The sequence below is a fragment of the Cinclus cinclus genome, chromosome 29 (assembly GCF_963662255.1).
Source record: "Cinclus cinclus chromosome 29, bCinCin1.1, whole genome shotgun sequence".
NCBI classification, from domain to species: domain Eukaryota; kingdom Metazoa; phylum Chordata; class Aves; order Passeriformes; family Cinclidae; genus Cinclus; species Cinclus cinclus.
In genome coordinates this window covers 4,774,739-4,789,555 of record NC_085074.1, presented here as the reverse complement: position 1 = coordinate 4,789,555, position 14,817 = coordinate 4,774,739, and the positions used below count along the sequence as shown (strand labels likewise).

Genomic DNA, 14,817 nt, shown 5'->3' with positions numbered 1-14,817 from the left:
CCCGCGCCACGGCGCAGGCGCAGCAGCCAGGGAACATGGATGGGGAATCACGCTGCGGCCGCTCGGCCACTCAGGAAACGCATTGAGACCGCCGCTTCTTCGGCCAATCAGGAGGCAGATTGAAACAATCCGTCCTTTTCGACCAATCAGAAGGCGGGTTGAAGCTGACCAATCATCAGGCGGGCAGGAAATGCAGTTTTTCTGGAAGCCAGGCGCTGGATCAGCCCGCAGCCGTCTCGACCAATCAGGAGAGCGTCAAGCGGCAGCTGGTGGGCCACTGCAGGAATGACGTGCGGCCGCTCCAGCCAATCAGAGCTCAGCACCCCCCCCCCCCGCCCCGAACAGGCCGAGCCCCGCGGTTCTGCCGCTCGGGAACCACCCCGTGCCCCATGGCGCTGCCACAACACACCTGGACACAGTTTAAGAAAAGGTTTACTGATCCATCAGTTCTGCCAATATTGCAACAGCTGTGAAAGGCAAACACTGTTACATTTTAGAAAAAACAAACTTTATACAATGAAAATATTCATCAAATCTCAAACCCCCAGTGGTTGAGGAATGAGCCTGGAGTTCCACATCCAGTATTAGCACCCGCAGCACCACCACCAACCAATCCAGCCCCTCCACCCCTGCTAAGCTCTTCTGAACTCCTAGGTTCCTTCCACAACTGGACACCGACACTCGGCCCCTCTATCAGGACACCTGGGCTTTGACACGGGAAAAGGATGGAAGAGGAAGAATTCAGCCAGCTTGGACTGTGGGAAACTTCACTCGTGCAGGTACTGCTGAGCAATGCACAGGGATGCTAAGGAATGCACAGCTCAATTCCTCAATGTGTGCCAGCAAACAGAATTAAGAAATCAATCTTACACAGTATCTTACCGTTTGTCAAATCAATGTTCTCCTATAAATCATATATAAGAAATCCATAAAGAAACAGCTTTACACTTCACATATTAATCAGAGAAGGATGGGAATCGTTATTTTTATTGGCTCAGCATCCACTTTACTGTGCTCATTGTTTCAGAGCTGACCAGGTCCCTCTTGGTGAGCACTGATGGGGCCAACAGTACAGACACAGGGGCAGAAAAATCACCAGGGTTAGAGTCTGGCTACACTCCCCCTCCAGGGATAACCAAGACATTAACACGAGGAACACTTTGCCTTTTGGTTTTCCACAAGGATCAGCACAACAGACATTGCCTTGAGTAACTCCTCATTGGGAAGAGGCACTGTGTATCTCTGCATTCTAACACTGAACTGGAGGCAAATTCCCAACTTTGAGCTGGAGCTTTCCAAAGCCCAACTGACACACAGAAGGGTTTAAGAACCAGGGAGGAACAACACAGCACTTACAGGACTAAAACTAAACCTCTGCTGGGCTGAGGGCCCCATTTCTTTCAGGAGAGAACACAGCTTTACCACTTCTTTTTCTTGAGGAAAAATAAAAGCCCAAACCAAACAAAACTAAGAAGTGATCCCGTTGCTTCCAAATCTACTGCAAGGTGGATGCTGACCAGCTGGGTCACCCCTGGGGTGCAGTTTGAGGAAGTTAGTCCTTGTAGTAGATGGCACTGTGGATCTGGCAGCAGAGAAAGGAATGATGCTCTAAAGTAGGAGGTAGGGGAAACTTGGTACAGCAAGTCCACCGGTGAACTATCATCTAGAAAAGAAGTTTCATATGGTTAGAAACTCTTCTAAATCAAACCAAAAGCTCCCCTACACAAACCTTCCTACAGCTGCAGGAAGAGTGTGGCAGGAGGAGCAAATTATCATGTGTTATGGTGAGCAGCATGAGCAGAACCCAGAACTCTTGATTTCATTTGTAAAAAAAAAAAAAATTGAAGACCTTTAATGTTTGTTTCTTTTGGCAAAACAGGCATAAATATTTCCCACTGTTTTCTGTATATGCTGCCAACAATCCAAACTTGACACTCCCATCCCAGGACCTGCAGAGCACCTAACATAAGGGAGCCAATCCCAATGTGAACTTTCCAAAAGCCAGTCACAAATAGTAATTTTGGTGGGCTATATTGGATACAATTAGCATGGGCCCAAGTCCCGTAAACACTCTTCACTTTGTGACTTGCTCCACAGCATCAAGAGAACTGAGAGCCACTCAGAAGAGCTTTTCAAGGCTGCTGGTCCCTATTACCTGAAAGCAACACAAGTAAAGACATCAGCATGATAACTAGAACAGCAGTCACGTGAAAAACTGCAACAAAAAGGCTCTGTATGGGAGAATACAGCCAGGGACAGAGTCCATTTTTTACCAACCTGAGAATTTTGGACATAATATAGCACAAGTGAGCATATTTACGCAATCAAGACCCAAATTTCTCCAAGGTAATGTCCTGCAACATCATGCCCAGTACTGGTATTTTTACTTCCAAGAAGATCTGGTCCACACATTTATGTGAACAGTCTTTGGTTACATACAAGGGTGGGATAAACTCTCAGCATGACAGCATCCAATCCTCTGAGCACACAAAGATGTTGAGATTGATGTGAGCTAAGGGTAACAGGTACCTGAGACACCACAGTTCTATCTTCCACTGGTCAAACCTCTGTCTTCATAAATGGTAATTTCAATCTGCACAGAAAAGCTGTTAGGGAAATACACTATAAAGAGACTATGAAAACATACCCAGAAAAAGGCAGGAAAACCCAATTTTAACATACTAAAACCTGACTGGACACCAGGACACAACAAAGAGCAACAAGAGTAATTACCAATTCTATATCACAGATCAAGCATGAGCAGAGGAGCCTCACTGAGACAAACAAGGAACACAAGGCAGGAGACAATGTCAGAAGCCACAGAAGGATACAACTCTTAATCCTCTTTCAATAGGGTCTGTCAGCAAAAGGCCCTGAGGAGCATAGATCTTCTCGTTCTGTTCCTGAATGAACTTTGCAATTTTCTTTAGAACCTGGTAATGAAACAGCACAGGAGTCACAACTATTTCCTCTCCAATGATATCACAGATATGGCAACGTGAGAACCAACACACAACTGGTCTGATGGCTCCACAGTGCAGGCACTTGCCATAGGATTCAGGGTGAGCCCCACGGGACCCAAACTGACCCGTACCAGCATGTCAGAGGTACATCTGTACAGAATCTGTACCAAAACACTGCAAGTCACAGGAAACCCACCAAGAACCATGTACTTGCCTGCAGGTTGAAGGGGAAACAAGCACATACCTTTTCATAGTGTGTTTCCATGCACAGAAAGATGGTATAGGCAGTCAGGCAGGCGAGACAACCCTCAAGGTAAGACTGGCCCCCAAGTTTTTCAGCTTCTGCATAGAGGTTGTTCAGTGTCCGGACTGTCTCTTCAAACTGCTGTCTGTCAATCTGCAAGAAAAGCTAATGTGGCTGTCGGCTGCACACTTCAGAACTCACCAGCAGCCCTGTACATCCACCTCCAGTCATGGACCATCTGCACCGTGCTCAGAGCCCCAGCCTGACACACACAGTTACAGATCTGCAGCTCTTTGTTAGACACCTGTCCTGTGCTCAGGCTGAGTCTGAATTCAAACACAATATGGACACAAAACCATTCAGAGCAACACACCTAAGCAAAAGTGCAATTCAACTAGGAAAAGAATGGAGTTCACAGACAGGGATGAGCTGGGTTAAAATGAACAGGAGGAGAGTGGATGGACACTCCATACCCACAGTGCCTTGGTGCTGCTGCAGTGCTGAGCAAACACAGCCCCAACAAAACACAACAAAGGCACGAGGAAGAGAAAAAAACCGAGTGAGAGAGTTGGAAGGCGTGTTTCTTTGACTGTCAGCTTAAGATACCACATCTGATAGCACTGACAAAAACAAGACAACTTGAGACAGTATTTGTGAGGCCTCTAAGCAGGTTGGGCAGGACGGGCAGGATTTCAGGGGAAAGGACAATGCTAACACCTGAGAGCACAGTCAGTTCAGTTCTCACAGACACAACGAGTACATTCTGCTCTACTGCTGCAAACCAGCCGCCTTCCCCAGGCCTGACCACAGTCCGGAACGGGGACATGGGGGAGTGACCACGTCCGCTCCTGCACCTGAACGGCCTCGCGTAGAGATTCACGCAGGAGATGCTACCCCGCCCTCGGGGAACCCGCGGAACTGGCTCCCACCGGGGCAGGGCACCTGCGAACGCCACCTGGCCGCAGGTCCCTAAGGCCCGGGCCCGGCCCTGGCCCTGGCCGTCGTGCAGGCTCCGTGCGCCGCGCTCGCCGCCGGCCCCAGCCCGCCCCGCCTCACCCTGTTCTCCAGCTCGGCCGGGAATTTGCTCTGGAACTGGCAGCGCGTCCCACCGCTGTAGTCGCGCTGGATGAACACCTTGCCCGACACGGGCGCCTGCTGCGGCCTCATCGCGCCGCCGCCCCTGTCCCGTCCGGTCCCGCCGCTCCGCCGGGCGCCCCGCGCACTTACGGCTGTCGCAAAACCGCCGGGGCGATGCCGGGCTCGGGGTGAGGGCGGAAGTGCCGCCGGGCACCACGAGGCACGGCAGTACGCATGCGCAAAAGCACCCACGTCTGATTGGGCGCACGGCTCTCCCTCAGACCTCGGGCGCGGTTACCCCACGTGACAGCCCCCGCGTTCCTCCCCCCGCGGCCGCACTTGGTACCGCCCGGCCCGTGGGCCCCGGCTCCGCTCCGCGCCGGGCCGGGCCGGGCCGGGCCGGGCCGCCGCTCCCAACGCCGGCGTCCGTTTCATGGCTCTTCTTGGGAACCGGAGCCGCTGCGAACAGCCCAGCGCTCCGGCAGCTTTATCCCAGCTCGGTGTACTGACGCGCACGGGGTCCGCTGGCGGCCCATCGCCCTTTGCCCGGGAGCTCCGAGCTGCCCCGCGGCAGCGAGGGCACGGGTCACTGCGGGTACGGAAACGCCACACCGGGCAAGCAGCAGAGAGCTCGGGAACGGTGTCGCAGCTGCGTTCTGTGTCCTGGGGCTGCAGTGCGGGCTGCTAGCGGCACGGCTCCGCTGCTGGTCCCTGTGTCCCTGCTGGTCCCTGTGTCCCTGCTGGTCCCTGTGTCCCTGCTGGTCCCTGTGTCCTGTCCCTGACTGTGTCCCTGCTGTCCCTGTGTTCGGTCCCTGTGTTCTGTCCCTGTGTTCTGTCCCTGACTGTGTCCCTGCTGTCCCTGTGTCCCTGCTGTCCCTGTGTTCTGTCCCTGACTGTGTCCCTGTGTCCCTGCTGTCCCTGTGTTCTGTCCCTGACTGTGTCCCTGCTGTCCCTGCTGTCCCTGTGTTCTGTCCCTGTGTTCTGTCCCTGACAGTGTCCCTGTGTTCTGTCCCTGCTGTCCCTGTGTTCTGTCCCTGTGTTCTGTCCCTGTATCCCGCTCTGTGCCGGCTGAGCAGGCTCTGCTGGGATGCCACTCAGAGGCCTGCTTATTTAAACGATAAAACCCATTACTTGGGCAGTGAAAAGCAAAGAGATGAAAGCGTTTGGAACTTGAATTTCATTATTTGCTGCTGCAGCTGCTCCCCCTCAATCAGCCAGAGATGATAAACATGAGAGGATTTCCCAGGCATGCCAAGGGGGAATGAACTCCTTTGAGAAGCTGTCTTGGGTCATGCTCAGTCTTTGCTGGGTCAGTGTCCAAGTGATGATGCAGTGCTCCCTATGAGCCCGGGTTCTGAGACTGCAGTGGCACTGGAGGCATCCCTGGGCCCTCCTGTGGCTTGTGAGGGAGGGATTGTTGCCAGGCTACGCTCAGAAATATTTTGCTTAAAATACTGTACCAGATGGATGGTGTCTTCCTAACCTTTAGCTGGTTTCATTATTGTTTAAGTTAGGTCGGAACAGGGGTATTCTGGAAAGCCAGATCTGGAGATTGAAACTGAGTAGGGGCCATCCAGCATTTCTGTAATGCTCTAAATAATATATTCCATGATATATGGAGATCTCGTATTAAATATTCAGGAATAGGATTTAATATGTGTATCAACAGTGACAATTTCAAAGGGTGCTGCTTTCAAAAAAACAAGCAAAAAACAAATGGAAGCTCTAAGTAGCACCAAAAAAATGAAGGGTTTTTTTTTTTCTCTACCAGTTTGTGCTATCAACAAAGTTATCAGTTTTACTGTCTGAACAGGAGCATGACTGCAGGGCTTGGAACTGGCAGGTCTGTGTCCTGACAGCTCAGGTGACTCCAGTGGGATGTTCCCAGCACCCTGCAGTGCACAGGCACCCCGGCTTGTGAGGATCAGGCAACCAGCAACTTGCTCCTGGGCTGTCTGGAACCCTGACACTCTTCCTTCAGCTCAAGGAGCCATCACAAGCCCGTGGGCTCTGCAATGCATTTTGTGCCCTGCAAGCCAAAAGCAGCAAGAAGACCTTGGCAGCACTGAGTTGGTTAATGGCTCGACTCGGTGATCCTAGAGGTCTTTTCCAACCTTAGTGATTGTGTAATTCTAAGACTATTTCAGCAGAGGGATAAGCCCCTGGCTCCCACTGCTGAGCTCAGCTGCCAGAAAAGTTCCCCGGGAAGTAACACAATCTTTGTTTGGTCATTAAAGCAGAAAAAGAGAGAGGGAATCTTAGGAAATGCTTGAAACGATTAGGTGATCTTAACTCTAAGGAGCTAAACAAATGCAAAGCAATTCCTCCCTCAGCCCCTCGTGCTGCTGTAGAATGTAATCTCATTTCTAAACACACAATTACAGAAAATAAAAAGAAAAGAAAAGAATAATTAATTTCTGCTTCCTCATGCAAATCCTCTGACCAATCATTTAGGGATCAGGAGCAATTCAGCTTCTTGTGCAAATTCCAAACTGAAGGCCTGAAAAAAAACAAGTGAATGGATTTACTTTTCTAAGAACCAGAATTAACAAAGGTTCCATTTTCCATGGTTATGTGCCTGGCCAGACAGCCCTTGCTGACAAGCTCTCAAAAAACATGTGTTGGCCTGTTGAAAAGGCCCCAGTGTTGACTGACAGACAATTGAAGTGACAAATTGTTTCATTGTACTTGGCAGGGAGAGCGCTGTATTAGATAATTACAGCGAGGAGGGAAGCAACAGGTCACAGGTCAGAAGACACGTCTGACCCTGTTTTCTGGAAGGCCTGAAAGGAGCCCATGCCCGGGAGAGCAGCGTGATGCTGCTAGCAGCTTCTCCTTCCACGTGAAGTGGTTAAGAGCTAGCGAAGATGGAGCGGGGAGAGCTCGCCCGTTCTCGCCCCAGCTGTGGCTCCTGGGCTGCAGCCCCCAGCAGCACCCACCACCCCTCAGTGGCTCCAGCATCGTCAGCTGCCTTCAGCACAGCCCCGGGACACTACCACCTCTTCAGCAGCACCAAAGCCTCAGCAGTCCGTGACAACGGGCAGGAAAAAGCACCATTTCTGGTGCTGAGGGCTGTCCCAGGCACTCGGGCGCAGACACCTTCCTTGGGCAGCCTGCAAACACCAGCAGGACCAGCCCCTCCCTGCCGGGGCCTGGCTTTTCTTGTGGGCTACAGCAGAGTACAACTAATAGTTATTGAAGCTTCTCTCCTGCCATAGAAATAAAATATGGCATGGAATCACAGCACAGCTACTCCATTGAGAGCAATGCTACACTGAGTAATGCCAATAATTCAAAACAGATGAGCCAAAGGCTCGAGCACTATGGGCTCAGTATCCCAGTCTGCCCTGACCCCTGGAATTCGCTGAAAGTTACCTTGAGACTCGCCAGAACTCTTTTGTAACTTCTGTGAGGGTTATTTATTGCAAAGTCATAAATATTTGCTATGGATTTTCTCCATCAATCTACAAAATGAATTAGGTTAGAAAAAATATATGTGCTTGGATTTTGGGCATGTGTTTCCCAGGCAGGGGAGAAAGCGTTGGATCTCCATTGTGCAGAAGCTGGACTGCTGCAGAGCTTTGGGCTCTGCTGCCTGTGCTAATTAATTCCCTTCCACAAATCATTTAAAATGCACAGTATGTTTGAGAAAGGGGGAAGGGAGGGAAGAGATTCTTCTTTAAATCTCTTTTGAAATCTTTCATAAAATTATTTATGGGGAAAGGAAAATTCTGTTTCCCTCTCCTCCTTCCCAGACCCTACCAGTCCATTAAAACACTGGAACTGAGAGGCAGCGTGTTGTGCCCCAGAGAATCAGTCTTAAGTCAACATCTTGCAGTATACCTCAGAAGCCAGCACTGGCACAAGCTGGATGTGAGGATGGAAGGAAAGCACCCAGGCTCCTCTCTCTCCATCCCAAGGCAAAGCTGCCATGGGGCAAAGCCACCCCACTTTCTCACTGTTAAAAAGAGGAGGGAGAGTAGGACTGGCCTTGCCTTGCAGGAATTTCTCTTAACAAGTTTTTATTCAGAAAAGTGCTTAAATGAAACCTTAACTTTGAGGATACTGCAGTAGGATTTGAGCACAGGTGGATGCTGTACCTGCTGGTGAGGGAGTGACAATGAGAAGTGAGGCAAGTTCTTCCCCCAGAGGGTGGCCAGTCACTGAACAGGCTCCCCATAGCAGTGGTCACTGCCCCAAGCCTGCCAGAGCTCAAGCGTTTGAACAACGCTCTCAGGCACAGGGTGGGATCCTCAGGCATGTGAGCAGGGCCAGGAGTTGGACTTTGATGATCCTTGTGGGGCCCTTCTAATTAAACCTCCAGGATCCTGCACCTTTTCAATGGCTGCCAAGTGACTGCATAGGACCTGGCAGCCTGTGTGTCCCAATGGCAATTCACACACAGGCAGCGAGTCCTGCACTCCTGTGGCTGCTCATCCTGCCACCAAAAGCTCCTGAAAAGGTTTGCATGAAAGAGCTGACCTAGCTTTGTTTCTGCTCCCATAGTTTGCCCTTTACCCTTTGGCCTTTGCCCAGCTCTGTGGCCACAAGAGTGACGGTCTGGCCACAGATGACTGCACAGCTGGCCAGATGCTTATTGTGCATGGCACAATGAGCCATGGTGGGGGCCAGCAGCTCCTGCTGCTCCTCAGCCCCAGCCACTGCCATGCTCAGTAAAACACCAAACCCCGCATATTTTTCCTGCTGCAAGGAAAGCTCCAGTGCAGTGCGCTGTGTGGGCTGTGTGCAATGCTTCCTGGTTCCAGGGAAAAGGGATGTTGCTTCCCATGTACTTGGGGCTGTGCCCTGTTTCCATCCTGCTTTTCTTCCACTCTATCTGTGCAGCAAACCCAAGCTCTGCCAGCCCTGGCTTTCCTTCCTTGGTGAGAGCCCTTGGTTCTGGGGGGACCCAGCCCGGAGGTAGCCAGGGCTCTGATCAGCACTGATCTCTCACTGGAGAGGAGCTGCCTGTGGGCCATGCACGTGCTCACATGGCACGTGGCCCATGCCAGCCAGCTGGCCCACTGGAGGGCAGCTGGCAGGTTGGCAAAGGCCCCTGGTTTCCTTCCCTTCTCTCATGAGTGTCCCAGGAAGGAACAGCTGCCTCTGGTTCATTGTGTATGCACTTGGGACTCTGCCCTGTGCAAGTGATTGGTCTGGCCAGGTTCAAGAGCAATGTGACCAAGAGCACGAAGAGATCTGAATACATGCTGGCAAGAAGGCTAGCAAGAATACCTGCCACTGTATGTAGGTAAGGCCAGATCAGCTGACCCTCATGCTGAGGATCTGCATGGGGATTTTTGTGTAGGTGTGTATCCAGCTGCATCGGTGACAACCCAGTCTATATGTGCAGGTGTGGGTACACATGTCTGCCTGCTTGGGTACTGCATGCACCCCTGCCATCAGCTGGCCACCACCACTAGACACGGGCTCCGGGCTGGGCACCAGAGTAGTAGGAAAAGTTGAGAGAGGGAGCATGACAGGAGGAGCTATTTGTTCAGTCAATGATTTACTAGATGTGTACACTGTACTAAAGACTTGTAAACATACTTTAATGGCCAGCTGTAAATCTAGGAAGTAGCAGTGCCAGCTTCCTCTCCATCGGATGTGTCTTAAGAACAGCAGAGGAAGGGCTCTGAATCACTTTGTTACAGGCTCTGTCAGCTCTGCAATTATGCATTTAAATCAAAGAACCAGTGTCCTCAGGTCAAAATTATTTGGGCGTCAGGAAAGGTTTTATCACCAGCAGCTTCTCCTTTTCTGGGTTCCCTGCAGTTCCTTGTCTTCCACAGAGGGCATCTCCAGAACATTGGGTTTCCGTCCCAGTGCCCCAAGTGGTGGCTGTGTTTTCACTGACTAGGCTGGAAGTCTCTTTTGTTAATCACTGAAGCACAGCGTCATTAGTGAGAAGTGCAGAGTGTACACAAAGAGGAACTTGCCAAATTACTAATAAGCAGAAACTCCATCCATCTTAATGAGACAGGGTTAAGAAAATAGCAACCTAGAATATACACAATGGAGCCTTTCCAATCTGCTTATTTACTCCTGTTAGAAAGTACTTCTGAACTCCATCTCTGGTCCGTGTTGGAGATTATCGCATGGTTTCCAAACCACAGGCATCTTATGCTCCTGCAAATCATTCATCATGAGAAGGATAAATAAATAAGTGGACAGATGCTTCAAAAAATTTTAGAGGGAAGAGAGTAGACAGGATTGCTGAAGAGCAAGAAGCATGAGGAGATGTTTCCTCATGGTGGGCTAGTCTCCTGCTCCCTTCCTTTGGGGTCCTCACAAAAGCAGCCAAGGGTCCCCATGCTCTCAGGCAGCACAGGGCCACTCTTGGGCCAAGACTTCCATGACATCAGCAGTGTGATTTATACATCCCCAGTCACTTGCAGCACTTCCCCAGGTTACTCTGGCAACGCAGGAGTGTGCACCCACACTAACATGCCTGCACACCTGTACTCCCCAGCCACATTTTTCTTTTGTTGGGTAAGAAATGACTTGCAGTTCCTTTCACGCGTGCAGCTTGGCTGCTGCTGTTTTATTGAACACCAGCACTTGCTGTATGTTATTCAGGCAAACTTTATATATGCCACAGACCCTCTCAGCAGCCTGCACCTGGTCCAGGGTAAAGCTGAGCCTTGTAGAGAAGAATGTGCTGTAATGCAGCAAGTTATTACAGGATAAATATTTATAAGCCCCTGTAAACATTTGCCATCAGTTCCCTCCTGGGACTAGGGGCAGACGGTCAAGAGTTTCAGCAGTGCTGAAGGCATTAGCTCTTGTAGTCCTTTATATGTTAGCTAGTAAACCTGTTGTTGGCTGTGTATAGTTATAGCATTTATTGGTGCTAATTTCACACAAACAGGAGACATTGGCTGGAATTGCTGCATGCCTTGATCCTGGCCCTGCTGCTGGGCAGCTTTAGGTGAAGGTGTCTCCTGCAGCCCCAGGGGCACTGGGCACCAGGCTGAGGCATCAGACCGGGTCCCCACAGCTGCAAAACCTCCCTGTGCACATTCCCTTATCATGGGGCAAAGGAGTTTTCCTGGCTGCATCAGTGTTACTGTAGTCTTGGAGCAATCTCCAGAGAAAAACAGAAAACAAACAGGGCAAAACCAACATCTTCCTCAGGGAATGACCCTGGCAGGGGCTATCAGCTTTTGGTGAGCTGAGGGGTTCTTAGCTAAAAAAAATACTCCCTGGGGGTGTCCAGGAGCTGTTCTGCTGCAGGGGTGGCACAGTGGGCTCTCCATGTAGGGACATGGTAGGTGGGCTGCCTCTGCTGGTGCATCCCATCTGCCCAAGAGAGGGGGCATGGACACCAAGGGACAGTGTGAGCCCTGGGACAGGGACTGCGGGGATCCACAGCCAGTTGTTCTCATCTCCCCTGTCACTGCTGCCTCTACTGGGGCTGAGATGGGGCTAAAGCAGTGGTGGGAAACTGGAGAAGAAATGCCAGGACAGGCAAGGCCATGACTCCTCCATGCCCTCAAGTGCAGGAGTAAAACAATGAGAGCTGGGCAATAGTGCTTGTTGCATGGGAGTGTTTGGGGGCTCCACTTTGCTGCTCATGCACTAAAGCCAGTCATTTGGCAAAAATCAGCTCAGTTAGCAGGCTTTGTTCATAAAGAGCCAGGGCCTGAATGGACTCAGGGCTAATATATTCTATTATCCCATGCCTGCCTGATTCCCCAGGGCAGCATGCAGGGAAAGGCGCATTCCAGCACCAGGTGGCCAGGGCAGAGTGTGCCCAGTGTGGGCAGAGAGGATGGGACAGGTGGGAGAGCACCCCTGCCAGCAGCATGGGGACATGTCACCTGCCACCTGCCCTGTCACCACCAAGCACCCACTGCAGGGGGACATGGAGCAGGGCGGGATGCTGAGCTGCAGATGAGGGCAGAATGCCTGGTCCTGCAGGCTGCTGGGATGAACAATGGAGCCAGGAATAGGCACGGTTAATTGGACTGGGCTTTTCACAGGGCACGAGAGGTCTCGGGACAGCCAGAATGGTGTGTGGTGCAAAGCGTCTCATTATTCAATAAGAAAATGTTAGCCCCTGTGGGAAAGGCAGCAATAAATGGCTATGACATTAGAGACAAGGCAGAGATCTAAGAACCAGTGGACTACATAATTGCAAAGGGATATGGCCGCACAGGCTTCACTCAGAAAAGTTTGTGTGCAGTCTGGAAGAGGTCTGCTGGAAGAACAGCCCTTCTTGGGCAGCTGCTTTCTGAGAGATCTGGTATTGTGTATTAAGCAATTTAGTGGCCTAGACCAGAGTTGGCATTTTCATTTGGTTTAGGTTTTTTCCTCCTCCTTGGTTTCTTATATTTTTTAAATAAAAAATGGTTTGCCAGCAATTGTATTTGCTGGTCAATTGTATTTCAGTTTAAAATTTACTCTTGATTCCCCATTCAGGCGCTGTTGTCATGAATGTGGATATCAGCCACATAAGAGAGAAGGGAACCAGCAAAAACCTTCCCTGGGCCAAGTTCAGGAATTGTTCACGTTATGCATGTGGACAGATTTAGCAGCCAAGGCATGCTGAACTGTAGCTTTCTGCTTGGATCAAGAGCCGTGAACTGTGGCAGGCTCAGCAGCTACTGTTCAGTGTGTCAGGGCTGCAGTAAAACCCCGAATCAGTGTGGGATGCTCCAGGGCACACATCCCTGGGGTGACCATGACAGGACATTGACCTGGTGCCATGTGGTATTTGACCTGCAGATAACTGGAACCCTGACTGTAGTTTTGTTGCAGTGTTCCTGCTGTTGCCTTTGGAGAGCTCTCCAACTGTTGAGCAAGAGTTTCCCAAGTCCTCACCTTGACTGCCTACCTGTGATATTCCTATTGCATGCCTCAGCCTGGAACGGAAGGATCATAGCGCTGCCAAAGTCAAACACACCCATTGCTGCTCTGCAAATAGAGAGGCTCTGAGACTTTCCTGTGATCTTGCTATGGAAAATGGAGAGGCACTGGCTCAGTTTGGTTCCCAACCAGAGACTTGTGCCCATGGATGTAACACCTGGGTGCAGATCAGGATGCATGAATAAATATTTGGATTAGTGCCCTGTTCCACTTCACACCTGTTTTCCTGGGACACAGAATTATTTTCTAATTCTCAATATGAAATGTTTCAGTGTTTCTAAACTAGTTTTGGTAAAAGCAGATTTCAGAATTTCTCAAGGAATGAGAAGTCCATTTTGCAGCTGTTTCTTGGTAGAAACAGTGATCAGCGCTTTGCCACCATTTCCTGAGCCCAAGTAGCAGGAGAGGGCCTGCTCCATCCAACCACCTCTTTCATTCCCCGGGTCCCTCGTTTACCGCTAAATTCTTCACTTCATTTGTGGTGCTAACTGGCTGCTCTCTTCTGCTAGCCCTCAGGTGGAAGTGGTTCTTCCAGGCTCCCGTGCCACAGAGCCTCTTCCTTTTACCTCGCAATGAGGTGTAGTTCCTGTTTTAAGTAGTGCAAGCTGTTCGAGCCGAAGGCAGCAGCAGGAAGGAGAGCTTTGGCGATTCCAGAGGAGGGAGCTGAGGAGAGGGGGCGGATAGGGACCTGTGGGCGCACAGGGGCAGAGCTGCTCAATGGCCAGATGTTGTGCAGAAGGACCGAACCCACTTCTCCTGTCTGGCGTGCTCCAAGGGGCACCCTGCTCTGCCGCACACCTGTGCTGGCACCTGGGCAGCCCCACGGCCTCCGTCCTGCACGGACGCAGCTCCCGACTGCAGGGCAGGGCGGGTTTGCAAGCGCTGAGGGGCACAGCAAGGTAAGGGCTTGGGGCTGGTGGAGGAGCAGGGAACGCAACTCCTGCTCCTCAGGGTACCCAGATACAACACCACTTTACAGAACAGACCCCCCTTTCTCTCTCGTTTTCTTTTTTGTTTGGTTGTTGTTGTCGTTTTTATTTTTTTTCTTTCAATATCATAGTTTCTGTTGGAATTTGTCATATGAGAAATGAGTTCTGCACAGTCCAGTCCAGGTTCACAAAAGTATCTGCAACCTTGGAATAGCAGCTCAGGAGCACTGGGACCCCGCAGAGCCGCCCCAGCTTCAGAGACCGGGAACGGCTCCGGGTGCTCGGGCCGCCCATCGGGGCTGCATCCGAGCGGTGCTGCGGGGGAGCTCCCTCGCCCCGGCCCGGGGGCGTCTCTCGGGATCCCCGAGCATCCCGGCCGCACTCCGTCGGGCCGGGCCCTGCGGGCCCTCAGCCGCTGCGGGTGGCGCCGGGCCGGGCCGTGCTGTGGGGCCGGGCTGTGCTGTGGGGCCGTCGGGGCCAGGCCGGGCTGTGCTGTGGGGCCGGGCTGTGCTGTGGGGCCGTCGGGGCCGGGCCGGGCTGTGCTGTGGGGCCGGGCCGGGCCGTGCTGTGGGGCCGGGCCGTGCTGTGGGGCCGGGCCGTGCTGTGGGGCCGGGCCGGGCTGTGGGGCCGGGCCGTGCTGTGGGGCCGGGCCGGGCCGGGCTGTGCTGTGGGGCCGGGCTGTGCTGTGGGGCCGGGCCGGGCTGTGCTGTGGGGCCGTCGGGGCCGGGCCGGG

General features: G+C 51.9%; 1 protein-coding gene across 1 annotated transcript; it reads right to left on the bottom strand.

The window, feature by feature from the left end:
- Positions 1 to 414: 414 nt before the first annotated feature.
- GOLGA7 (golgin A7) lies at positions 415 to 4,409 on the bottom strand. Its single transcript, XM_062510559.1, has 5 exons — positions 4,264 to 4,409; positions 3,208 to 3,360; positions 2,832 to 2,933; positions 2,530 to 2,593; positions 415 to 1,663 (listed from the first exon to the last, which is right to left on the bottom strand). The coding sequence occupies exons 1-4, from the start codon at positions 4,372 to 4,374 to the stop codon at positions 2,546 to 2,548; spliced, it is 414 nt and encodes a 137-aa protein (XP_062366543.1). The 5' UTR covers positions 4,375 to 4,409; the 3' UTR covers positions 415 to 1,663; positions 2,530 to 2,545.
- Between the last annotated feature and the right edge of the window lie 10,408 nt (positions 4,410 to 14,817).

Excerpts from the sequence above, each read along its gene's own strand:
- GOLGA7 (XM_062510559.1), bottom strand. The coding sequence starts at position 4,374 with ATGAGGCCGCAGCAGGCGCCCGTGTCGGGCAAGGTGTTCATCCAGCGC. Across the intron at positions 2,934-3,207 it reads TGGAAACACACTATGAAAAG|GTTCTAAAGAAAATTGCAAA; the intron begins GTATGTGCTTGT and ends TTTCATTACCAG. Across the intron at positions 2,594-2,831 it reads TTGAAAGAGGATTAAGAGTT|ATTGAAATTACCATTTATGA; the intron begins GTATCCTTCTGT and ends TTTTCTGTGCAG.